General features: G+C 40.9%; 1 protein-coding gene across 2 annotated transcripts in view; it reads left to right on the top strand.

Moving 5' to 3' along the window:
• LOC108263837 (MAM domain-containing glycosylphosphatidylinositol anchor protein 1) overlaps positions 1–25,755 on the top strand; it is a 195,209-nt gene that overhangs the window by 138,671 nt on the left and 30,783 nt on the right. For both annotated transcript variants that reach the window (XM_017465013.3, XM_053679441.1), the window contains 5 exons: positions 3,426–3,574; positions 19,328–19,502; positions 21,346–21,369; positions 22,440–22,592; positions 23,511–23,672. In XM_017465013.3, the coding sequence (XP_017320502.1) occupies positions 3,426–3,574; positions 19,328–19,502; positions 21,346–21,369; positions 22,440–22,592; positions 23,511–23,672 (663 nt within the window). The remainder of the gene's footprint in view (positions 1–3,425; positions 3,575–19,327; positions 19,503–21,345; positions 21,370–22,439; positions 22,593–23,510; positions 23,673–25,755) is intronic.

The following is a 25,755-nucleotide window of genomic DNA, read 5'->3' as shown; positions in this document are numbered from 1 at the left end:
AACAGCATTGTTAGCTTCTAAGCTTCCTTTTCGCTAATCGTGGTTTATGAACGCGCTGCCAGAGTTTTAGTTTTACGCTCCGCAAGCTTACTGAGTTTCTGGCACAAATCTCTCATGTGGGCGGGGCTTAACAGCGCTCTCTCTCACTGGCTAGTGAGATTTGGATCGACAGCTCCCTGACCAGGAAGTAGAGACTTCAGTGGTGTGAATTTTGGAGAGCGTTCTGATTTAGTGCGGTTCTCTGGATAGTTATACTGTTTGTACTTTGTAGTGTAAATGACTTACTTACTTAGTCAGTGTATTCATTCGTATTTAATATTTGAGGTTGGGCTAGTGTCATACCACCGGTTTTAAAGATGAGCTCTCGGGAGCAGCACGAAGCGTCATCATCGTCGTCATCATCATCCTCAGCTGGACACTCGAGCTGTCTCTCCAAAGTCCACAAGATAATAGCTGAATTTATAAAAATCACCCTGTTCAAAAGTTTACACACCCTTGTTTCTTAATCCTGTGTGTTACCTGGATGATCTACGACTGTGTTAATGTTTTGTGATAGTTTGTGTTCATGAGTCTCTTGTTTGTCCTGAGCAGTTAAACTGCCCACTGTTCTTCAGAAAAATCCTCCAGGTCCTGCACATTCTTTGCTTTTCCAGCATCTTCTGCATATTTGACCCCTTTCCAACAACGTCTATATGATGTTCAGATCCGTCCTTTCACACTGAGGACGACAGCTGAGGGACTCGTACACGACTATTACAAAAGGTGCAAACACTCACTGATGCTCAAGAAGGCGACACCATACATTAAGATCCCGGAGAATGTAAACTTTTGAACAGGACGATCGGTGTGGATGATTATTTTGTCTTCTTGAGACATCTGACATCTTTAAACAAAATACTAGCAATAAATAACGACCGTATATCTCGCACACCTACGTATAGCTCTCGTACACGTGCGTACAGCTCTCTCGCACACGTGTATACATACTGTACATTCTCACATACATGCAGCTCCCACACAAACACACACGCTCATCTCTAATGGACGAAATTAAAAGGCACAAGGCTGCGATATTACTACTGCAAAAAGTGTTTCCTATTCTTGATATTGAAACTCATCATACAGTGTATGTTTCATATAAATCTCACAGTATTGCAGAGACGCATCTCATTACGCTGTAGAGAAGATGTGACATTTCATACAGGCTGTAATTAGACCCCTTTTTATCACCGGTTCAAATGTAGCGAAAACACCATCGTGTATTGTAGCTCGCGTATACATCGTGTGTTTATGAAACCGTCCGACAGGCATGACTGAGTTTCAAGCTTCCTGACCGGTTTAGCTTCAATATAACTTGGTAAGAATGTCCAAATGGTACGATCGGATTTCCCATGACGATGCAGTCCGACGGCTGGGTATACCGCGCACCACTAAACTAAAAATTCCGTTCAGTTTCAGTTCGTGTGACGTTTTTGAACAATAGACCCATTTCTTCAGTGCTCTTGCCTCTGGTTTGCTCATGATGCCTTTAAGATGTCTGATGTCCAAAGAAACCTGCTTTGAGAAATTTAACAGCCTAATAATCTGATGTGGGTCTCCTGATGAAGCTGCTTCACGACGATGTTTATTGTTAATAGTGCTATACGGATAAAAGTGTATAGATATTCACATTCATGGAGGGTCTGCTGGTTATTTGGGAACAGAACGTCTCGTAGAAATGGTCTGAGCGCTATAGGAATTAGTACAGAGGAAGCATGTGACATTTCTACGGGAATGTTTGGAAAAACAGTTCTTCTTTGATTGAAAATGTTTGTTTTTTTTTTTTTTTTTTAATCTTGGGAAGACTCGGTATGTTGCGATTTGAGACGGAAACGCCTAATGGATCAAAACAGTAACGAGCACCCGTGTGATCGTAGCAGAGGTGCCGAAATGACCTTTGCCCACGTGTAGGATTTTCTCTTATAAAGTGGAAAGCTTATCTCAGACTCAGCGAGACATCTTTCTCAGCGTGCCACCTAAACGCGTGCTATTGCTATCATCTAGTTCCATCTAACCAGCGCTCACAGCTACAGCTATTCTCTCTTACTCAAAAAAAAAAAAAAAAAAACCCTCAGAGATCTTTTTTTTTTTTTTGCTCTCAAGATTACAACAGTAACAATCCATTTTCCCCCCTCTGCGAACCAGATACAGCGATAGAAGCCACATTGTTTTCTCCGTTAAAGGCACATTCTCTGATAGGCGTCGTCTTAGGAATAAATTGCTCACTGACCCGTCCATGTTCACATGCACCGGCTGGTGGAATGAGCTCAAGATTAGTTTTTTACAGACTAGAGGACATCTTCAAAGATTCCCTGGGTGCGTGCGTGCACACTGCTCTGGTTTAATTTGACTTTGTCGAATTTTTCCGGCATGCCGCCTGCAGTATAATTGGGACACGACCCGTATTGTAACATTCGCTACGTGTCAGTCCACATCCAGTCATTTAATTTAGAGACCGGCGCGGTATTATTTCGACACGCTGGTCATTTAAGCAGTGATCGGGTATAGTCACGGTATTACTAAAGGTTGAGTCTAAATATTACATTTCATGGTGAGAGTTAGAGGAGAATTTTGAGTGTTCTTCCTCAGAAAACTTGAACGATGTATTTAGAAACGCTACACTTCAATTTATTTTATTTTTTTTTAATTAACGTTCTGGGGATGTGCTGTTATTCACCCGAGTCACATTTTTTCCACTTTCCCAATTGAAAATGCTTTCGGCGTGTTTAATGCTCTTGTGACATGCTGGAGATCTTAGCCCCACTGTAGCCTCAGATTCCAAGATGTCCTTGGCTGACGGGAGCGGAACCCGATGCGTTTCAGTGTGTTGAGTGTTTTAAGATGCTTTTCTGCTTGCCACTGTTGTAAAGAGTGATTTATTTGAGTTCCCGTATCCTTTCTATCAGCTCGAACCCGTCTCTCCATACCCTTATAACCTCTCTTATCGACAAGGCGTTGCCACCTGCTGTTCATCGTATGTATTTTTTTTTTTTGTTTTTTTTTTTGGTGCTATTGACTGACTTGTGTGAAATCTCAGGAAATCAGGAGTCACTGACATACTCAAACCAGCCCGACAATGATGCCAAAGTCACTAAGATCGCATTTTTTTTTCCACGTTCTGATGTTCGTTCGGAACGTTAATTGAAACTCCTGATCTGTATCGGCGTGATTTTATGCATTGCGCAGCTGCCACATGATTGGCTGATCGGATAATTGCGTGAATTTCCTAATAAAGTGGCCGGCGAGCGTGTATCGTGACGCCGGTACATTTGATCACAAGCTCCTCGTTCGTGTTTTAAATGTCCGTCTGCGTTTAAAAGACCCTTTCATATATCGTCCGTACACTGATCGAATGTTTTTGCTTTTCTTCTCCAAACCCATTTCAGCTCGACCGTACGTTGCCGAATTTTACTACGACACGCCGAACCCCATCCGCATCCTGAAGGGCAGCAACTACTCCTACAACTTGCAGTGGACGCAGAGAGAACCAAACACTACGGACAAAGTCATCGGCTATTCGATCAGCGTGCAACAGGTAACGTACGTTACCCGCGTCTGTTAAGCGTTCCGAATATTCATCTCTGTAGCTGTATTCAGATTTAAACATAAAGTGGGCGTGTTTAAAAAAATTTTTTTAATCCTGCTCGTGCGGTTGTGCCTGTCCGTACCATTTTCTAACGGATTCCCTAGTAGCTCTCATTTAAACCACTGCAACCCTGTACAGGCAATTACTAAGGATGAATGAATGAATGCTGTAAATGCAGTATGGAAAACGCATTTCTTATGGTAATGAACGTGGTCTTTCTTTGTCCCATGAGCTTCATATCTGACCATTTGCTCGAGCCCATGAGCTCATGTGATATTTTTTTTTTTTTTAGACTGCAAATCACAGTCCTGATGTATACCTTTTTCTGTCTGTCTGTTCGGAGTAATGCGTTTATGTTCATTTCTCTTAAAAGGGTGTCCGGGGGAATCGACGCACACTTGCACACACTAAAAATACAGATAACGATCAAGTGAAGCGGCTTGCGGTGTAAATATCCATTTCTAAATACGGCCATTGATATCACCTGAAAGTTGGAGGAAACTCTGCGCATTGAGTCTTCTCAATTCTGCTGAAATAGGGTTATCGGGTGGCCATGTGACCTATCGGAAACAAAAGTCCAGACGTACACTCCTCTTTCTTTCCTTCCTTCTTTGCTCGCTGGCTATCGAGTGTGGCTGCGAGTGAATAAATAGTCTGAACAAATGTTTGTTTATAATAGGAGCCGAGGGACTAGGACGGGCCAAGCAGAGAGCAGATCGATCAGAGCTTGTGCTGCATTAACACTCTCAGAAGACACCCCTCAAAGGACACATATACATACACACACACACACACTTGAATCAGTCTGCTCGGTTTTTGTTTTTTTTTGCTTTTCCCCTCATCCATTCTCCCTTTCATCAGATCCATCACTCAGCTTCCTTTATTTATTTATTTATTTTTCCTTTTCTCCCCTACTGCCCTATATTCTCATCGTCTCTCGCTCACGCCCGTGTTCTTTCACCGGCTCTGCGTTCTCTTTCTTTCGACCCTTTGCTCTCTAGCAGTCATCGTTCTGTTTTTCCGAATCTGTCATTTTCCACATCTTCCTCTTATTTCCCCTCTGCTGTGTCTGTGACACTTTTTGTCACCCTCCACGTGTTTTTCTCTCTCTCCCTTTCCCTGCCTGCCTTTCAAGATTTAAAAAAAAAAACAAAAAAACCCACAAACAAACAAAAACAAACCTTCAGTCTGATGCTGGTAATGCGGGAAAGCTCTTTCCTGACAAGGCTAGGAAAACGCTTTGGATTTGTTTCTGTGGCTGAACTTTTTCAGCAAAAAAATGAAGAAAAATTGACCTGTAACATTTATTTATTTATTTATTTTTAACCAAGCTGATATGGAAATGTTTTTATTTTAGGCTATTTCTGAACCTTACTTTGGCTGACGTACTGTCGACAGCTAATTCATACGATGAATTCTTTCCGATTGCGGTATTTATATATTTAACATCTGGCTTTACATAGGTCTTATGGTCAAATAGTGCATTTCAGGATGAAATATAAGGACGCATCGACACCAGTACTAGTAATAGGTACCGGTCAGATACCCTGCACGTTTACTTATATTTGTACCATGTATGCTCTAATACCAGCATCTGGTTCCACATGATACTATGCGAAGTCATGAAATGACACTGATCTGCATATATGTCCAGATTAATTCTCAAACCAATTAATTAATCAATCGACTGATTCAAGAGGAGGAACTACAGCACTTACAATACAAATACGGCCCCGATTCGCTTAATACTAAGCGGAGTACCGAACGAGTACCAAAAGCACGTACGCGTTTCGATGCGTCCTGTGCGACGGCAGACTCTCAGACAGTGACTTAATATAGCACTTTGCCTGGGTGAATATCAAACAAGGAAATAGACCTTTTGTTTTAGAGTCAGAGAATCGAATAACCGTGCCCCGCACGCACACGCAACCTTCAGAACACTACATGTTCAGTCAACTCTGCATACAGCCCGTTGTAACGGAACAGAAAATGAGAAATGTCTGTGTACTTTAAGAATAATAATGAGAAAAAAAAGAAGCAATATAGCTCTGAAATGAATCAATAATCCTCGACGGAAGATTAAACCAGTAATCCGTGATTGAAGATTATATTCCCAGAATAGAAAGCGGTTTTTCAGTAGTTAAGCACCTATAACACTGTACGCCTACCAAACCCTTCTAATAAAAATCCAAGCTACACGGTGCCTTAAATGCGGAATAAATATTCACTCCCTTTGAACTTTAGCATATTTTGTAGTGTTACAACCAGGAACCGAAATGGACTTCATTTGGATTGCTACCATTTGATTTACACAATGTCCAACGTTTTAAAGGTTTTTTTTATTTATTATTATTTTTTTTTTATAAATGTTTATTGCGACACAAACGTTAGTTAAACAAAATGCTGACGTTTCTCGGTTGTGTAAGTCTTCAATCCCCAGGCTGATACTTGGTAGAACGACAGCAGTAAATCTTCAGGGATAGATCTCGATCAGCTTTGCACATCTGGATCCTGGTATTTTTTTTTGCCCGTTTTAGCAAAATTGCTCAAGAAGTGTCCGATTGGATGGAAACCGTCGGTGAACAGCTACAGGTTCTCAGTCGGATCGAGGTCTGGGTATCGAGTGGGCCATTCTTCCACATTCTGGTTGTTATTGTTGAACCATGTCAGTGTAGTTTGGGCAGTATGCTACAGATTATTGTCGTATTAAAAGATGAACCTCCACCCCGATCTCAAGTCTCTTGGAAAAAAGCAACAGCTTTATTTTTCTGGAATTGTTCAGCGTTTGGCTCCATCTACATTGCTCTCAACCGTGACCGGTTTCCTAGTCCCCGGTCGAAGGTGCGCGTCCTCACCCTGATGCTGCCACCATCATGCTTCACTGTATTGTATATGGGCTATGTACAGTATTATTGTCTATTTTGTGTAGATTCATGACATCCCAAATCTCAACGTCCATTTCAGTCGCAATGGAAAAGTTCAAGGAGGTAATATGATCCAGTATGTCAGCTGACTTGATTATAATACTGGCCCATATGGCACCAGATTCCTTCATAGCCGTGGATTCAGAATGTTAATATGCTGCATTTCTTAAGGTGTCGGTGGTATTTTGGGGCTCAGGTGTCACAAAATTACCTGGACCTTGTAAGCTTTTCTCTCTCCAGGGAAGAGTTTACCTTTACCCAAGCGTGATGAGACATCTTTCGCAAAAAGGTAAAGTCGGCTAGGTTCATTTCCCAGAGCAACAGGTGTTCATTTAAGAGGTTATTGCTAGTACCTGAAATAATTTGAACGGGATACAAATATTCCAATATTATCACCATTTCTAATACGCATTATACCCCGATATTGCCGCTAACCCCAAGTGCTTAGGTAACCGTGTACACAAATTATGGGATACGATTTTCAGGAGGAGGAAATCAGTTTATTCAGTGATAACAGGAACAAACGTGTTTCGAAGACATTCTACGACATTGATTGTAACTATAAACGGTGGAATAAAACCGGTTAGGATGTGATATTATAGGAAGGTGATGTGTAAGTTCGGGTGCTCACAGTACCTTAGTAACAGCATGTCACAAAGTGTTTCGTTTCTATTATACGACAGCAACTTGCCAAACATATTGTTCACCCATTTAATGTTGTGAAATGTTTAATTCCTTACTATAAAACTCAGTGTTTACAGGAAGATTTGAAATTGCTAGGAGACTTTTATTTATTTATTTATTTAGGCAGTCTAATTCAGTTTCAAAAACGCTGTGAATTCCTCCTACTGGAGTTTATCCAAAACCAGCCTGTGTGTTAAGTGTATTTATTAGCAGCTTGGCAATGTTGTGTTACTCTGTTCTGCCCTCATTAGGTCCATCTTGACCCCATTGTAGCAGATGGGATATGGTAATAAAGTGCTAACTGATGAAGCTACTGACATTTTCAGCATTGTGCATATTCAGACTAACACACACACACACATTTTTTGGGTCTCTCCCAATCCGTCTCTGTCAGCAGACACACGGTAATGCAGACGAAAAGGATTTTCTTCTGGATTTATCGCTATTTTTACCGTTTACTGTCCTGTCCACAAAAAAAAAAAAACCCCGCCTCTGTATACATCTTGAGGACGAAACCTACCGTCTTGAGCAATCGCACCATGTATCTAAAACACCTTCTTGAACACACCTGAAGGCAAGTGCATGTATGTGTGTGTGGGTTTTATTTTCCGTCGGATTTCGATTCCAACATTGTAATAATTTATTCATAAGAATGTGGCCCGTAGTGAAATAAAGGAAGAAGGTGATGGATTACAGCAGGTGGCTGGGTTTTAAACAAGAAAAGGGAAGATTAGCCACTTGTCTTTGGTGGCATGAATAGCTAATCCTCTTCTTAGAATCCACAAGCTTTTGACAGTGGGGAATTTATTGTGACCCTATTAATGAGTGTCGGGATTTTATGGGCATGTTATGTATATAATTTGATAACTTTGTTGTTGTTTTTTTTTTTTTGGATGTGCAAAGAACTAAACACAACCTTTTGAAGCATATATATATATATATATATATATATATATATATATATATATATATATATATATATAAAATATATATATATATATATAAAATATAAAAATAACAAAAAAAATTCCTGCAAATATTAATGCACAGTTACTTTCTATTAGATTTAAAAAAAAAAAAAAAAAAAAAAAAAAAAAATTTAGAGCTATAACCATTTCTATTCTTGTCTAATTAATTTCCGCCATTCTAGTTCTGAGGTATTCTTCCACAACATGGTTAAGATCTACCTACATATTTTCAGTCATGTTGAAGTCAGGGCTACTGTGAGGGGAGAAGCTTCAGCTTGCGTTTCTTGAATTGGGTCGTGGTGGATTTGAAGGTTTGTTTTGGTCCTGTTGTCTTCAGCATCAGATTCGTGCCTGACTGTGTCGTGTTTGCTTCAAGAATTTGCTGATATTTACTGGAATCCATTCTCCCATCTACTTGTCCGGTGTTTTCCGTGCCACTGGCTGCTACACAACTGCAAAACATAGTCATTTTTTCTCCAAACATGTCTTGGCAAAAAAAAAAAAAAAAATCCCTCCACTTTTACTTCATCCGTCCACATCGCTCGTTTACAAAATGCCTCTGGCATATCTAGATGTTTTACTTACTTCAGGCGTTCACTTTTGTGATAAGGTTATAGGTAAGGTTTCCTTCTGATGACTCTTCCATGCAGATCATGTTTGTGCAAGCAATGCTGAAGGGTAGAATGGTGCACCACCACTCCTGTGACAACTAAATCTTTCTGCAAGTCTGCAGTCATGTGGCTTTTTTATTTATTTATTTATTTTATATAACCCAGCATACTGTATGAGCACATATATCTGAAAGTTTACTTGGTATTCTCACATTGACTTCCACTTAACTGCCGTTTCTTAATAAAAAAAATAAATCAATCTGACCTCGGAAATTGCGAGCTGGGAATGATTTGATATCTTTTTTTTTAAATTATTATTTATTTATTTTAAAGTGTCCTCCTGCTTTGAAGGCATCAGTTAGATTTATTTTCTGATCATTAGTCTGCTGCTTTAAGGAGGCCATGGTTGTTGAGTGTTAGTACAGGGTTTGAAGAGTCAGAGAATTTATTGAGCTTCATGACAGTTAGGAATTACGAAATCCTGATGAATCAGTTAAGGCTTAACAAGTTAATTAAATCCTGAGACTTTAAAAATGGAAGGGTGTCCAAATGTTTTCACATGCCATAATTACTGTTTAATCTTTTTTTTTTTTTCCCTTCTTTTTCTATTTGTTAAGCTCATCAAATATGATGTAATTGAGCGTTAACATTCGCAGAAACATGTTTGCTGTAGAGGTTGTGTTTACTACTTTTCACTTCAAAAATCAATAAAAACTTCACCAGGGGTGAACAAACTCTTGCATACAACTATGTGGTGTGTGTGTGTGTGTGTGTGTGTGTGTATTGCATACATAATAATATAACATTTAGGTGACATTTGGCTGTACTTTAAGGTTCCCTTAACTAGCATAATTTACTGCATTAGTTAACATTAATTATATAGCATATGCATACCACATGGTATATGTATATAACCGGGTTGAAAACATGACAGCGTGCTGTTCTAAGAAAATAATCAATGCCTGGATGGTGTGACGTGGCCCAAAACAACGCAGGGTTAGTCTTACTATCCAAAGATATTTATTATTTTGCTTTAACGGTACATCCTGACGTGCTATTTCTCCAATACCACAGCAAATTTACCAACAATTTCAATTTTGAATTCATGAATGTCATGTTTCATTTGTTTATAGCTACACTTAATGTTGTGGCATGTCTGTTTTTTCCTTGAAAGAGAAGGACCGCTTTGCCTCGCTAGCCTGTTTATACTTACTTACTTAAATGTGTACTGTTCACTAACGTATTTCAGTGTAGTCTACAGTACATACCGTCAAGTCTTAGGACATAATGTATGATTGTAGCTTCAATCACAAGTCATATAACACTCCTCTCCTGCACATGTTAGTGTTATTTTTTTTTTTTTCTTTTTTCTTTCCAGTGCTAATTGTCACACTCTTAATGAACTGAATTCGGTGTTTGGGGTTGAGACAAGTCGCAGAGAATGCGTAACACATTATCTCTCCTCATCTCCACTGTGTCTCTCCATCATGGTCCTCTCGTCGTTCTCAGTGTCTTGTTCTTGCTCATTCTGTCTCCTGCGCTTGTTTTCGTACTCCGTATGGCTCGGTCTAGCTTTGGCTCCTGTCATTTTCTCTTATTCTATTTCCCATTCTCTCTCACCCTCCTCCTTACCACCAACCATCCCCCCTCCCAGCCCACAAACATCATTCTGTTATATTTTATCTCTCATACTCTCACTTGCTGTCCCCCTCCTTCGTTGGCACTCCTGTTCTCTATTTTTTTTTAATGGTTTGCTGTCCTCATTTATTTCTTTCTCTGTCTACCTGTCTTGTTTATTCTCTCTTTGTTTTGCTCTCTATTTGTTTCTCTTACTGACTAACTCTTACTCGGGCTTGTTTATCTTGTCTTACTCTTTCTCTCTCTCTCTCTCTCTCCATTTATCTATCTATTTGGTTTGTACTCCTATACTTGGTCTCAATTCAGCTTTTATTTCCTGGTATTTACATCTAGATGTGTTAAACAGCAGAAAACATAGACATTTTTCTATCAGACCACCCAATGTTTAGACAAGCAAAAGTATAGGGACAGATACATCTTGAAGCAAATGAAACTGAGTAACACTTCATATTTGGTTGCGTATCCCACCAAATTGTTGGTTTTTTTATTTTTTATTTTTTTTTACATTCTTTTCCAGGCTTTTACTGCAGCCTCTTTCCGTTGGTGTTGGTGTGCTTCAGTCTCCACATGGTCAATTGGGTGAAGGTCTAGAGATTGACTTGGCCAGTCTGAAACCTTCTACTTTTCCCCCCCTGATAAAGTCTTTCGTTGAGTTGGCATTGTGCTTTGTATCGTACAGTCTTCACAGAAGGTTTAAACCAAAAGTCGATGTTCAGTGCTATTTATTTAACCAATCAGTCTAACAAGACGCACCTGGGTAACAAGAAACACCCGTCTGCTACATGTTCCAACGTTTTTGCTCGCCTAGAAATTGGGTGGTCTGATACAAAATGTTCTATGTCGTTGAACACGTCTACCTATTAATACCAGGAAATCAAAACCTGGAATCCTGAGCTCGCTTCATATTCATCTTTTGATCTCAAACTCCAATGTCTTCAGTCTAGAACAAAAAAAAAAAAACGGTCTGGCCTTGCCATTTCAATAGTTTCAGAGGGGACTTTTATCAAAAATACCTTCGATAAGCTTTTGCAATATTACCATGGAATGGATTTGGCTAGTTTCTTAATGTTGGACTTCTGGTTCCATTTTTAAATGTAGAAACTAACAGATAATGACAGATTGCTTACATTTCTCTTCACCTACAGTATGACTGTTTATAGCCATTATAACAAACTGTAAGTGACGGCAGCAGCTAACTTGTTTTGTGGACATTCCACAACGGTAAATGCAACTATAAATGGTCAAAAGGTACAAAGGAGGGAATAAAACACCTCAGGACGTGCTGTTATAGGAAACGTAATCATGTGTGAAGCAGTAACAGTGACTGCGCTTCGTGTCAGGATGCATCACGTCACTCTACCGTTGATTATTCGTTCCCTAACGGCGCATCCTGTTGTGTTTTATACCGTACATAGCATCACGATAGAAGCATACGCAATTTTATTCGGAAATTAGAGAGACGGAGATGTCTAGACGAGTGTGTATGAAGGACAGATGAGAGATGAGCTTTGCACATATTCTCTGCTCTGTACCCTGGGGATACAGATCTGTTCTCGGATCTCATAACCACTGATATTTAGAGAGGCCAAAGACTAACAGCAGTGCATGTATATCTGTGTACGTGTGCGCGCGTGTGTACGCATATACGTAAAATAAACTACAGTACATAATGCTTGCCTGTTATTCATATTAGCATACGATGATTTACAGAAGTCTTCCCCCATATAATCCCACAGCTCATATTAATGTCACATTAATATGACCGTACAATAGCCCGAGTCTCATACACACAAATCAAAGGTTTGTGTAAATTGTTCTTCCAGTTCATCAAACACACGGTCATAAATATTCATAGAGATAAACATGGAGAACAATTCCTAAGACACAGGAGAACAGTAACATGGTTTATGTATATGAGTGCACCGTGTGTGTGTGTGTATATGTATGTGTAATATATAAAAAGAGCCCTCACTCTCACATATCTACAGGAAAATTTCAATAGTTTATTACCTCAAGTAAAGTTTCTTAGACTTCAGGAGCGGATCATGCCCACAAGGCATTGCAATCTGATGAAATTTACTTTACAAAAAAAAATTTGGGAGAGAAAGAATACTAGATAAACCTATGTATGAATGTAAGCAGGAGCAACTTAAAGCAATACTCCAAGGTTTTGCAGCATCCACTGCATTTGTGGTGTATGCGTGATGGTGTGATTACCACAGACAAGAAACCTGGACTATAATTTTCTTCAGCATTATCCATCATTGAACCTGTTAAAACCTTTGAAATTGTGTTCACCCGGGGCGCACAACCGTGTCTCGTTTTTGTACTGGATTTCTTTGCTGACTTTTGGCTACGTTTTGCTTTTAAATAATGGCAATGAGTCTTTATTGGTCACGTATACGTTTATACGTGATAAATTATGTATAAATTGTTTTCTTCGCATACCCCAGCATGTTAGGAAGTTGGGGTCAGAGCGCAGGGTCAGCCATGATACAGCGCCCCTGGAGCAGAGAGGGTTAAGGGCCTTGCTCAAGGGCCCAACAGTGGCAGCTTGGCAGTGCTGGGGCTTGAACCCCCGACCTTCCAATCAATAACCCAGAACCTGGCAATGCTTGGGCTTGAACCCCCGACCTTCTGATCAGTAACCCAGAACCTGGCAATGCTGGGGCTTGAACCCCCGACCTTCCGATCAGTAACCCAGAACCTGGCAATGCTGGGGCTTGAACCCCCGACCTTCCGATCAGTAACCCAGAACCTGGCAATGCTGGGGCTTGAATCCCTGAACTTCCGATCAGTAACCCAAGAACTGGCAATGCTGGGGCTTGAATCCCCGAACTTCCGATCAGTAACCCAGAACCTGGCAATGCTGGGGCTTGAATCCCCGAACTTCCGATCAGTAACCCAGAGCCTTTATCACTAAGCCACCATTGCCCCCCTCCAGTTTAGCAAATACACAATATACAAAATGTGCTTAACTAACATAAATACTGATGACATACGGACATTGGGGTTTTCTGTCTGATTTCTGTTTGTTTTTAAAAAAAACACCTTTATAACTTGGATAACAGGGTTGTATTTTTCAGATATCAGAATAACACTGAAATTTCCTATGATCTTCAGTTCGAATGATGCAACTTCCTGTTGAACTTGCGCCTTGTGGAACATTGTAGACATTTCCTATGGGTGAATGTGTTCAGGTAACTTCTCCACATTTGGATAAGTGTGTGAGACCTGCGATATTGGCATGTAGTGCGTAATACACGTCCTTATAAACGTAAACACACATGAAATCTAAAAAGTAGGGCAGTGCAGTCTGGCAGGTGGCTGGCTGCAAAGTTTCTACTGTTAGTGATTAGTTTTGAGAGACAGTTTGTTTTTTTTTGTTTTTGTTTTTTCAGAAATTGGTAGTGTATGACTTTATAAAGGAAGAACAAGCCGAGGCCCAAGAGCAGAAGGATTTGCAATGTTTGAAATGGTTTTAAAAAACAAAACAAAACACCAACAATGGTAGTATGCTGAGAGTGCATGTGGGTGGAAATAAGGACAGGTGTTAAATAAGGACAGGTGTTGTTCGAGCCGTAGGAGGTGAGGAGGAGAATTTGAATCTTAATGATAGAATATTGCCAAAACGAGCAACAAAATGAATGCAAATGATTAGCGAAAGTACCCAAGCACATGTGTGTGTACATCTGGTTGTAGGACCTCTGACTTGTGCGTGTGGGCTGCGGTGGCTTTACTGTAGTTGTTTGCAAAAGTACACACTCACACACCGTTGCCAATGTGCACGTAGTACAGTTGCTATTGCGCCCTACTTTCTGGGTAGCAAGCTCGTAAAGCGAGAACTAATTAGTCATATAACAAATACGGCTGATGCGCAACTGCAAGGTTAACAACACAAACACAGTCTCTGTCCCTCTGCCTTTGGCGACGGAGGAAAAATAAGAGGGATAAGAGACAGAAGGCGTGCAGAGGTCCTTTCTGCCAGACCTGAACCCGCTAATGAGCCCGTAGTGATGCCACTTTGGCATGACACTAGCGAGCTGTCCTGTAATTACTGTCTAGAGCCGCAGAGGGAGGTGTCGTCCGATATACCCATTACTCCCACCTCGTTTCCTGACGGCAGTATTTTTAACTTTAATCCTCCTGTTCTGTTCGCGCTTTGTTAATAGATGTCCCATTTATCCAGTAAAATGTATTTTTTATTAAAAGGCGTTATATACTCAGCAACTAAAGAAACGTCCTCTCAGGTTCAGCCGCTTTTATTTCCCGCAAATTTCTTACCGTGTGTAAGTATTTGTATTAACATAAAAAGATTCAACAACCGGGACGTAATCTGAACAAGTTTCGCAGACATTTGAGGAACAGAAATGGACTAACGAGTCCCTGAGCTCATCCTCATCCTCATGGACTGCATCAGATTTCAGTTCTTGCCGTGAGATGTTCCCCCACTCTTCCACCAAGGCAAGTTCTCGATTCACGTCTGAGGGGACGCATGCTTACGTGTAATTTTCCACTGCAAGGACGATCAGCTGTCCTTGCTGTCTCCCCGTAGCACTGTCTTAGGCGTCTTACGTTACAGACATTGCAGTGTATTGCTCTGGACACATCTGCAGTCCTCATGTCTCCCTGCAGCAGGACTATGGCATGTTCACGCAGGTGAGCAGGAACCCTAGGCGTCTTTCTTCTGGTGTTTTTCAGATTCAGTAGAAAGGTCTCTTGAGGCCCTGTTTCACGAGCGCATTTTTGATTTAAAACACATATCTGTTGCTACAGTTACGCCTGTCGTCTACACTATTCGGGCGTTTTCCACCCTCGTAAACCGAGACTTTTGGAAACGCCGAAGACCCCGTTTTAGTTTGAAAAACTCCGGGCTCGCGTTTCAGTGTAAACAGACCAAAAACGAATACTTTTGAAAACAAAAGGCGTGGCTCCGCCCACATTCGCCCCCTGATTGGGTTTTCTGGATCATTGCGTATCCTTCCCTGATTCGTCAAGCCCCTACCGTATGACCTTTACGCTACCATGATCGTATACACGACACCACGGAGACTGAACCGCAAGCTTTGCTGGCTTTCTCGTCATTCTTAGCAGCCATTGTGTGGTTCGATTCTGTATTTTATAACGCTGCAGATGCCTACATGTGCAAGATGCGAGCTACGATTAGAGCGATCTGCAACAAATCTAATTTCGTAAGCCCTACACGGAACGCTGGTTTGGACTAGCAACCAACTTCCTGTTTATACTCGTATGCCCAGTGTACATGAACGGTCATGTAACGTGCGTATTCAGTCGTGTAGTGTGGACGGAGATCGTTTCTGAAACACGGCGGAAACGCCAGCGTGGACGAGGATCGTTTTCGTTCTTAAACGAAAACGCACGAGTGTTAACAGGGCCTTCGTGTCCCAAGTTATTGTAACTGACCTTAATCGCCTACCGCCTGTAAACTGTTGGTGTCTTAAGGACTGTTCCACAGGTGCATGTGCAATAATTGTTCACGGCTCATTGAACAAGCATGAAAAACATCGTTTAAACCAGTGGTTTTCAAAGTGGGTGCCGCCAGGGGGCGCCTGAGGGGCCTCAACAATTTGGTGTGAAAAATAAATAAATGTATGTTTTCTCTTTCTCACTCTCCGACAACCACACACACACACACACACACACACACACACACACACACACACACACACACAATCGATTCCTAATCTAATGTAATGTAAAGAAATAAGATGTCATTATTAATAAAAAAAAAAAAAGAGGGGATATATTCAGAAGTCTGTATTTTTAATGTGTTTTAAAGACATCTTGCAAAAGGGGGGCCTCGGTCAAATTTTAACGCCGTTTGGGGGGCCTTGCCCTGGAAAAGTTTGGGAACCCCTTATCGCCGACTCGTGTATTAGTATTAAAACAGTGTTCATTCTCATTTGCTGATTGGGAGTCCTGTTGTGTGCGAGTGTGTGATGGAGACTAAAATGATCTTTTTTTTTTCAGTCTTTTTTTAAAATTTATTTCTCCAATAACAATTTTTGTGACACGGTATTTATACTCCTAGTTTGCCTCTTAGTTTTCCTGGCTTCTACTCTCTAGTCCCCATGTCTCCCATGCTTCATAACCACCTAGTTCCTCTTAGTGACCTACTTCCTAGTTCACTTACTTCCCAGAATTCTTGTTTCCTAATCATCTAATCTTTAATGTTCATGTCTCCCAGACGCCTTGTTTCATAGCCACCTAGTTCTAATTCCCTTGTTTTCCCAGGTTCCTTGTTTCCCTAATCACTTGTTTCTTTCTTGCCTTACTTCTTAACTTTCATAGTTTCATTTTCTTTCATATGGGGAATGACGATTAAAAAAAAAAAAAAAATTGTGGAATAGCGAGCAGCAACGACCTGATTGGGGGGGGGGATAGCTTTCAGCTGATCAATCATGACTCGACTGGCAAAGTGCTGATTTTCTGAATAGATAGTTCTTCCTAACAAATCATCCACAAAAAGAGATTTATAGCACTTTGTCGCAGTTCAAGATCCCAGTCTACAGTGCGCATGTACTGTATGATACTTCATATAGTTCCTAGTTTTAATGGTTCTTTGTTTCCTGGCTCCCCCAGCAATACCTAATCATCATTTCTATCCTAAACTGTAACAGTCAAATGAATCCTGAATAAAGACCTTACCGCCTGTATTAAAGTACCTGGACATTTTATCTAAAGGAAAATAAAAGACATTATTTCCATCTGGCTGTGGGCGCTGTGAGTTCTCGCTTCTTGCCGCCGTGTCACCTTCCACTGCCGTTAAGTAATGATAATGTTTGTTAATAATTCACTAGGTTTTAATGGAACTGTCTGTGCCTGGCTCCTTTAAGCAAATGCACTTATAAATACACAATGTAGAGTGACAGGGCTATTGACAGGGCTGGGCTATACTGGAGAAGTATGAATAAGGCGGGATACTGAATACAGCTTCCTAAATGTTTTCAGTAATCTGTTGCAATAAACACTTATAGGCAGGTAATGGTGAATACTCTTTTTATATGAGATGGTGCATGGGTGGTAATATTTACCAGTTGACCAGTAAAAAAAAAAAAAAAAAAAGGGTTAGCTTGTCACTGTTATAAAGTTAAATCAAAAACGGATCGATGACATGGCTAGACACCGGAACGGAATTCAACCAAAGTAGCCCAATTCTGCCATGTTGAACTATTAAAATACTGAATAAACACCTGGTGGTCTTTCTTTTTTAATTAATGGCGAAATATTTCATTGGATATACGTACAATTTTTTTTTTTAAATAACTGTTACAAATACTGGCTCTTCAAAACATATTGTAGGCTGAATGGAGATACTTTAGTTTTGTATTACACCCACAATACATTATATAACAGCACAGTACATAATGTCTACTGATTTTCTAAATATCATCAATCCACGAATAAAGGATTACGAACCTTCATATTATGTTTCATTTATTGTAGGTTTGTTAACATGGATTCTCAGCTACCATGTCCATATATGCAGTCCCCTCCGAAACAGCAAGGCCGATTCTTTTGTTTTTGCCATATAGTGAAGACATTTGGATTTGACAGCAAAAGATGAATGAGATGAGAATTTCAGCTAAAATTGTCATATTGGCTATGCCCAATGTTAATGCAACGCCTCTGATTGATTTCCCCTCTTTTCTCAGCTTCTAAATGGCTTGCTTTGCTCCCATAGAGAGCTCTCTTATTTTCACGTTGGTTTATCCTTATTAACAAGTTATGAAGTTGTCTTCATAGGTGAAACTGAAGGCCAAAACCAACAGTAGATGGTCAGGGTTATTTATTGTTTAAACAACCAATCTAACAGGACACACCTGGGTAACAAGAAGACCCGTCAGTCACGTTTCAATATTTTTGCTCGTCTGATCAAAAATGTTATACGTTCTATTGTCGCTGATATTCTAATCTCTCTTCTCGTATTCATCTTTTGATCTCAAATCAGTGTATAGCAAAAACAAGGGGACCGTGTGTGTTCTCTATCTATCTATCTATCTATCTATCTATCTATAGTTTCAGAGGGGGCTGTGTTGTGAATTGGATATCAAGCACAAGTATTTACAGATTTCTATATTTTATGATAATGGACATCCAATATACAGCCACCGTCAACATGATGGCAAAGTCCTGAAAGCTATTTTGAGGTGTCCTTGGCCAGTTTCAATTGCTAAGCTACAATTGTCTAGGGGCGGAGTTTGGAAAAGCGTCATCTGTGTACAATAATGAAATGAACGCTAAAACGTTTAGGCGTTGGGATCGTTTTCAAAACATTCCGGATTTCTGACCAGCCAAATGTTTGAATTTTGAATGATGTTTTTATGTGGCGTCATTACTTTAAGTCACTGGAGTTATTAATTGACACTGACGCCATAAGCACAGGCCATTACACCGGTGACAGCTAACACCACTAACAGATTTCCATTAAAAGATGTATTTTCCAAGATGGCATCAAGCACACGTCATTAATCACGTGTACCAGTGTTAATAAAATGTCCTATTAAATCTGGGTGTTTTTTTTCCCCCATTCTTCTGCTGATTTTTTTCTTCAGAGGTTATTTTTAAATAGACCTCATACCTAGGTTGAGCCCCTGGCAAAGTGAATGTCTGCAAAAGCAGTACAACTGGCATGTGCGACAAAGTATTTTTCTAGAACTTGTCAGTTTGAAAGAAAATTTGAAAAACAACACCATAATAATCAGTCAGACCGTTCTTTTTATTACTTAGGACCTTTTTAAAGTTATACAATGATGTATGTTATATGGGATTCTTGATGAATAATGTAACGGACCGGTTTCTTACCGTATTCTGAGAACGATTTTTATTCAAATCAGCATTTGTGTGTGTGTGTAGATGGGTCAAAAGGTGATGTCCAAGCAGATCAACACCAGAGAGCCAGTAAAAGGTGTGCTGATGTCACACACCATCATGGACTTACGGATCCCTCTGTCCTACGAGGTGGGCCTCACTCCCATCACCGCCTTTGGTACTGGAGATACCGTCACCCGGACCATCCAGTACTCTGAGCGTAAGTTCTCATGACCTCACTCAACATGATGGCTAGTATGGAAGCCATCAATTCGCATCATCTTAAGTAGATTCTTCAGAACTTTTGCTTGGAAGTTTGTTAGAAGTAACGTTATCACCTCGGCGGTTTTAACAAACCACAGCTGTTACAAATACATCACTAAATACATTTATACTACAGTGCTGTTGAAAGCTCGATTCTGATTGGACAGAAGGTGATGATTCATTTTCTGCAACAACAGCTCTGACAGTTCATATCAATGTGCCTGTTTTAATACGTTACCGTTTCTATAGTAACATCTTGGGTTAAAAAAATGGGTTAAATATGGTGATGGAAAACCTCTGAATATATATCGATGGACTACTTTAGAGTGTCTGGGATTTACAGCACTTTTTTTTTTTTCCCCCTTTGCTTGTATTATGCTAAGGACGCGCGTTTGGCTCCACGTGCATGTTAACATCGTACCTCGCCTTAAACTCTTTCTGCCATTTGTCCGGCCGCTCGAAAGCTTTGCCGAACGTCACGTCAGATCGTTAGCTCCGAACGTTAGCTCCGAACGCGGAGCTCTGCGAGGCAACAGTGTGGGGGAAAAATGTTAGTGCTCAAGTTAACAGCATGTCATTTGTTAACGTCCAATTCAGATGCATCTTGATTTCCCCCCCAGGCTGGTATAAATTGTGAGTTAGAGCGAGTGTGAATGTTTCTCTCTGTAAAGCCTACTCATAAACATAAACGCTACTAAGCATTTCAGCGGTAATTAAAATTGCAAACAGGCCTCCCACACACTTGTGCCGTTGGATTAATAGTTCTAAAGCGACGTCTTGAGAGCTGTTCTCTGGAGAAGAAATGATGTACTAATCATTCTAGGAGAATGCTGGAAAGAACGATCTGTCGAATATCTCTAATGTGCAGCTTGTATAGAAATAGTGTCCGACTGTACATAAGTCAAGGCACCCAGTTTGTGCTTGGCAGGAGGCGTTATACAGAGTCGTGCAGAGTTATACAGAGTAATATAGACGTTAAACATGGCTAGCTTAACATTTTATTTCATTGATCAGTTGAAACTTGTGTTTACTTGCTGTTTACTTGCCCCCCCCCCCCCCCCGCTAATCATGGTTCATGAACACGCAAGCTGGTGTTCGCCATTCTGGCACAAAGCTCTCGTGTAGGCGGGGCTTAACAGCGCTTTACTCTCACTGGCTAGTGAGATTAGGATCGACAGCTCCCTGACCAGGAAGTAGCGACTTCAGTGGTGTGAATTTTGGAGAGCGTTCTGATATAGGGCGGTTCTCTGTATAGTTATATTGTTTGTACTTTGTAGTGTAAATGACTTCCTTACTTAGTTTGTATTTAGTATTTGAGGTTTGGGTAGTCTCATACCACTGTTTGTTTTCGATGAGCTCTCGGGAGCGGCACCTCAGCTCTTACTAATATATCACTAAATACGTTTATACTGTAGCGCTGTTGTAAGCTTGGTTCTGATTGGCCAGGAGGTGTTGATTTTGTTTTCTGTATATATATATATATACATACACACACACACACACACACACACACACACACACACATATTCAGCTCAGCTAGTTATCTACGAGATGACGAGAATGGTAAATTAAATTAAATCTTGGACTCTGTTAAAGATCACACATTAATTATGCACGTCGTTCAGGTGGATTTTTCCTCAAACTATTTATCTAATCCCTCTGAACTTTCCTCAGATTTTCTTTCACTTGTCACTTTTCACTTTCACTTATCTGTTTTAGCTTAAAGTTACTTTTCATTGCAATGCATCTATGTATCATTGTTATTTTCTGAGGATTTCATTTCACTTGTTCTTTTACAGCTTACACTTATCCGAGATCTTCAGGTAAGACCGACTTCCCTTTATATATTTATATTCTGTCTCACTCTCTCTGTATCTCTCTCTCTCTCTCGCTCACTGTCTCGCGCTCTCTCTCTCTCTGTGTGTGTCTCGCGCTCTCTGTCTCTCTCTCGGTGTGTGTGTGTGCCTCTCCCTGTCTCTCTCTCACTCTCTCTCTGTGCGTGTGTCTCGTTCTCTGTGTCTCTCTCTTTCTCTCTCTGTGTATGTGTCTCTCTCTCTTTCTGTCTCCCTCTCTTTCTGTCTCTCTCTCTCTGACTTTCTTTCTCTCTGACTTTCTCTCTCTGTCTTTCTTTCTCTCTGTCTCTCTCTCTGTCTTTCTTTCTTGCTGTCTTTCTCTCTACGTCTCTCTCTGTCTCTCTGTGTGTGTCTCTCTCTCTGTGTCTCTCGTTCTCCAGCTCCGTTTAATTAAATTCAACACGGCTCGGCTGGCAGCCTGCTTACAGAGCTTTGCCAAAGTGAGACAATTATAAAAACATAGACGAAAACAGATTGGAGGACAAGTGGCGCAATTTGGAGAGCGTGGTGGGATGTGAATTGCTGTGGAATATCTCGAACCGCAGAATAGGGAAACATTTTTAAAAAGGAATTTAAACAGCTACAGAGGGAACGTGCGAAACTCTAGTTTCCCCATGGATTACAGCAACTAGAGTCATACTTAACACAGGACTATGAGAACTAATTTAAGAGTCGTAAAATAGCCTGTGGGAAAGTATTTATTCTCAGGCATGTATCTGACATTAGAGCTTTTACATTCGCTAATCAAATTTAATGCTGCATGTAAATTACAATTATACAAGCAGCAAAGTGTGAATGGTGTGATATATTTTTTTCCCCAGCTCGCTCTCTCTCTCTCTCTCTCTCTCTCTCTCTCTCTCTCTCTCTCTCTCTCTCTCTCTCTCTCTCTCTCTCTCTCTCAGCTCTCTCAAGATAATTTTTCCTATTTCCGTCCATCTTTATCACCCTTTCTGAAAAGCCCCAGGCCATCGTATACTTTCTCTTCCTGTAATACAGCCCCATTTATATATTACCACCCATGTTTTCTCTCTTTCCATTAGATCACGTTTGTGGTTTTGAGGACGTGCGGATCTGCGGGTTCTCCCAGGATCGCAGTGACGTGTTTGACTGGACCAGACAAAATCATTTGAGTCAAAACCCTAAGCGCTCGGTCAACACGGGGCCTGACATGGACAAAAGTGGGACCAAAGAAGGTAAACAGTCCCGTATAGGCATTTTACAGGGGAATAAAGGCCACATGCACGCCGAAGGGAGTATTCCGTGTTGCGATATGTGCACATAGTGAAGGGTTAATACTGAAATTATGCAAAACAAGGGTGCGTCTCAGTTTTCGCCGGTGCGGTGCTGGATACATAAATACGATGCTATTCGTTAAATAATTATATAGTCACTTTGAAGTCTACGGAATTTTAGTTTTCTTCATATGGAGCACAATGGAGATGACGGCATCTTAATCGAAGACACCGTTTACATCCAGGAGCAAATATTATATGGATTAAAATGATGAAAGCAGTAACCAGGGTGGCCGAGTGCTTGGATAAATGACCGTTTCATGACCGTGTCATGGCCACAAAAATGCGTGCACCCAATTAACTACAATTAACTGTAAAACAATGAATACGTTTCTGTCCAGTCAGAGTCTCAACTCTCAACAGTAGATACAATGTTGTTCACCCTATACTTCTAGTTCATTGTGCAACAAACAAAAACAAACAGGATGTGCTGGATCAAGTTCTATTAATACTATACGAGATGAATTAAACGGACAATTCCAGTGTTCAATAAAACGACTGAAACACCGGAGTCACCGGATGTCGTGCAGTTATTTCTGTCCTTACGGTTTGAGGTTGCATTTGAATCGGAAACAAATCGAGCTCTTAGGTGTGTTAGTATGTGACGGACGCGTGCGTTTGATGCCGTGGCGAATTTGCCAACGGCGTCGTTTCGCGAAGCGCCCCTTAAAGAGAGGTCGGGCGAAAGCAAAGAGGAAACTACCAAGATGTGTACGTTTAATACAGGCAGACGGAAAACTGTATACAAAGCCGAAACAAATTTCACGTAAAGCTCGATGCGTACTTCCTGTGTCTCTTTCCTCTGTGTCTTCATAACAGGTTATTATATGTACATTGAGACATCACGGCCACGTCAGATAGGGGATAAAGCTCGTCTCCTGTCTCCGCTTTACAACGTCACAGCGGCTCGAGGTCCCTCGGGCTCCAGCAGAATGCCGTACTGCGTCTCCTTCTTTTACCATATGAATGGAAAACACATGGGTCAGTACCACATCACTTCACAGAGGAAGAGAGTGTGAGAGAGAGAGAGAACGCTAGATGGATAACTTATTGTGAGTGTAAAAACATGGAGCTGTAACTTAAAGTGACATCTGTCTGGCCCAAGTGGTGTTGGATAGCTGTGTGTGTGTGAGAGTGTGTGTGTGTGTGTGAGAGTGTGTGTGTGTGTGTGTGTGTGTGTGTGTGTGTGTGTGTGTGTGTGCGCGCGCAATTGTCTTTTTTTTGCTGTTTGGCACCTTTCCAGAGAGGAAGCCATCTAGGAGGAGGACATCTGTCACCGTTCTGTCACACTAATGTTGTGCTTGCAGATGTGCAAAGCAAACACACACACACACACACACACACACACACGCTCATGCTCAAGCTCACACAGTTGGGGCTTGGAAGAAAAGTGGAAAAAGTGTTTGTCACTGTTGCAGTTGGTACAGCCTTGCATCCCTGTCAAATTATCAACCATCCCTGTTCTGTCACATCAATGGTGTTTGGTGTGTGTGTGTGTGTGTGTATAAAAGTCTATATTAAGGGGTATGCTGCAGCCTCGTATAACCAGCGTGTAGGTGTGTTTGAGCTACAGCCTATGGGAAGGTGATCTATGTCAGTGTCTTTTTATTTGGGGAAATGTATCTCATTATCCATCAGTCCGTGTGTGTGTGTGTGTGTGTGTATGTTCTGAGTAGAGTCTGAGTTTCCTTCTCTTTAAAGGGATACCCGTGCATTCACCTACACTGCCCCTTGAAACAGTGATGGAATATCCTGGGTACACACTGACCTCGCTCTAGTATCCTGAGACTTCGTTAAGTCGGCACATGAGCTAAAATAAATAAATAAACAGATAAATATTTATTAGGATGTGCTGGATCAAGCGAGCTGCTGTTGTGTTTTGTTTTTGTTTGTTTTTTAAGGGCCGAGACAGTATCGTTAAACCGAATTTGCAGTAATTGGTGTTAAATTGATGTCGAATGACGATCGGTTTTCGATGCTGGGCATCTTTTCACTCGGGTGTCGTATTCGTATCGTGTTACGTTTGACAGCAAAGCAAGAAAGCGCGATCTAGCTACTTCAGTCCATCGTTTCTACACCCCACCCGGCGTGGTCTAGACGCTGTCTCGGATGCTTCTACTCGAGAACAATCTGGCAACATCGTCCCGTAAAGTCAGCTTAAGCACCCGCGTAACCCGACTCTGAATACGAGGAACTTTCCCTGTGTAGCTATTGATGTACGTAAACTCACCGGCTCCGTATACGTCCCGGAAGAAGAGGAAATATTTTCCGTCTACATGTTGCTAATTATCCTCGAGTCATTTCAGTTACACTGACGGATTCTCTCCGTGTTTGTGTGTGTGTGTGTGAGAGTGTGTGATTACACTTTTTGTGTTTAATGATCTCTCTGCCAGCTGTCAGTTGACAAATTAAGAATTGTTCATGTGTACATTGGGTTATTTTAGTTAGTGCTGTGTGTGTGTGTGTGTATGTATTTGTGTGTGATTTGTTTCTGTGTGTGTGTGTGCGTGCGCGCATCCTGTTTGATGGCAGGGTCACCTAAGGCCGTCGTCTGATTTACGGCGATGCGAGGGCGCTATCAGTCACTTTCCAGGCCCTTCATCACACAATACTCCATCAGAGTGCTATATCCAGCAAACAGATCTTCCATCCATGTCAAAACACACACGCACACATACACACACACTGACTGATTTATGGATGGGCTTCGAAGTTGTATGCCTATGATCTACAATCTCCAATATCCCACAAAGCATAATGCATGTACTGAATTCAAGAAGCCATTTTTTTTTTTTTTTTTTTTTTTTTTTAAGCCTACACTGAGCCTAGACGAAACTTTTAGCCGGTATTCGGACAATTTTTTTAAACGATTTTTTTTTTTATCTCGTGCCGTGCTTTACCATGCCATACATGTCATTTTAACCCTTTAACCTTACCCATTAGATTATAAGTTAATGGAGGTGTACCGGCCGGTCGAGTTACTTAGTTAAGGTAACAGCCAGCTACAAATTTAATTTATTTTGAACGATCCCTTTTGATAAGACTATCACTTTCTTTAAATTAA

This window comes from Ictalurus punctatus, chromosome 3 (genome assembly GCF_001660625.3).
Source record: "Ictalurus punctatus breed USDA103 chromosome 3, Coco_2.0, whole genome shotgun sequence".
Classification (NCBI taxonomy): domain Eukaryota; kingdom Metazoa; phylum Chordata; class Actinopteri; order Siluriformes; family Ictaluridae; genus Ictalurus; species Ictalurus punctatus.
Note: the sequence above shows the minus strand (reverse complement) of the source record. Positions and strands in the feature narration are given on the sequence as shown.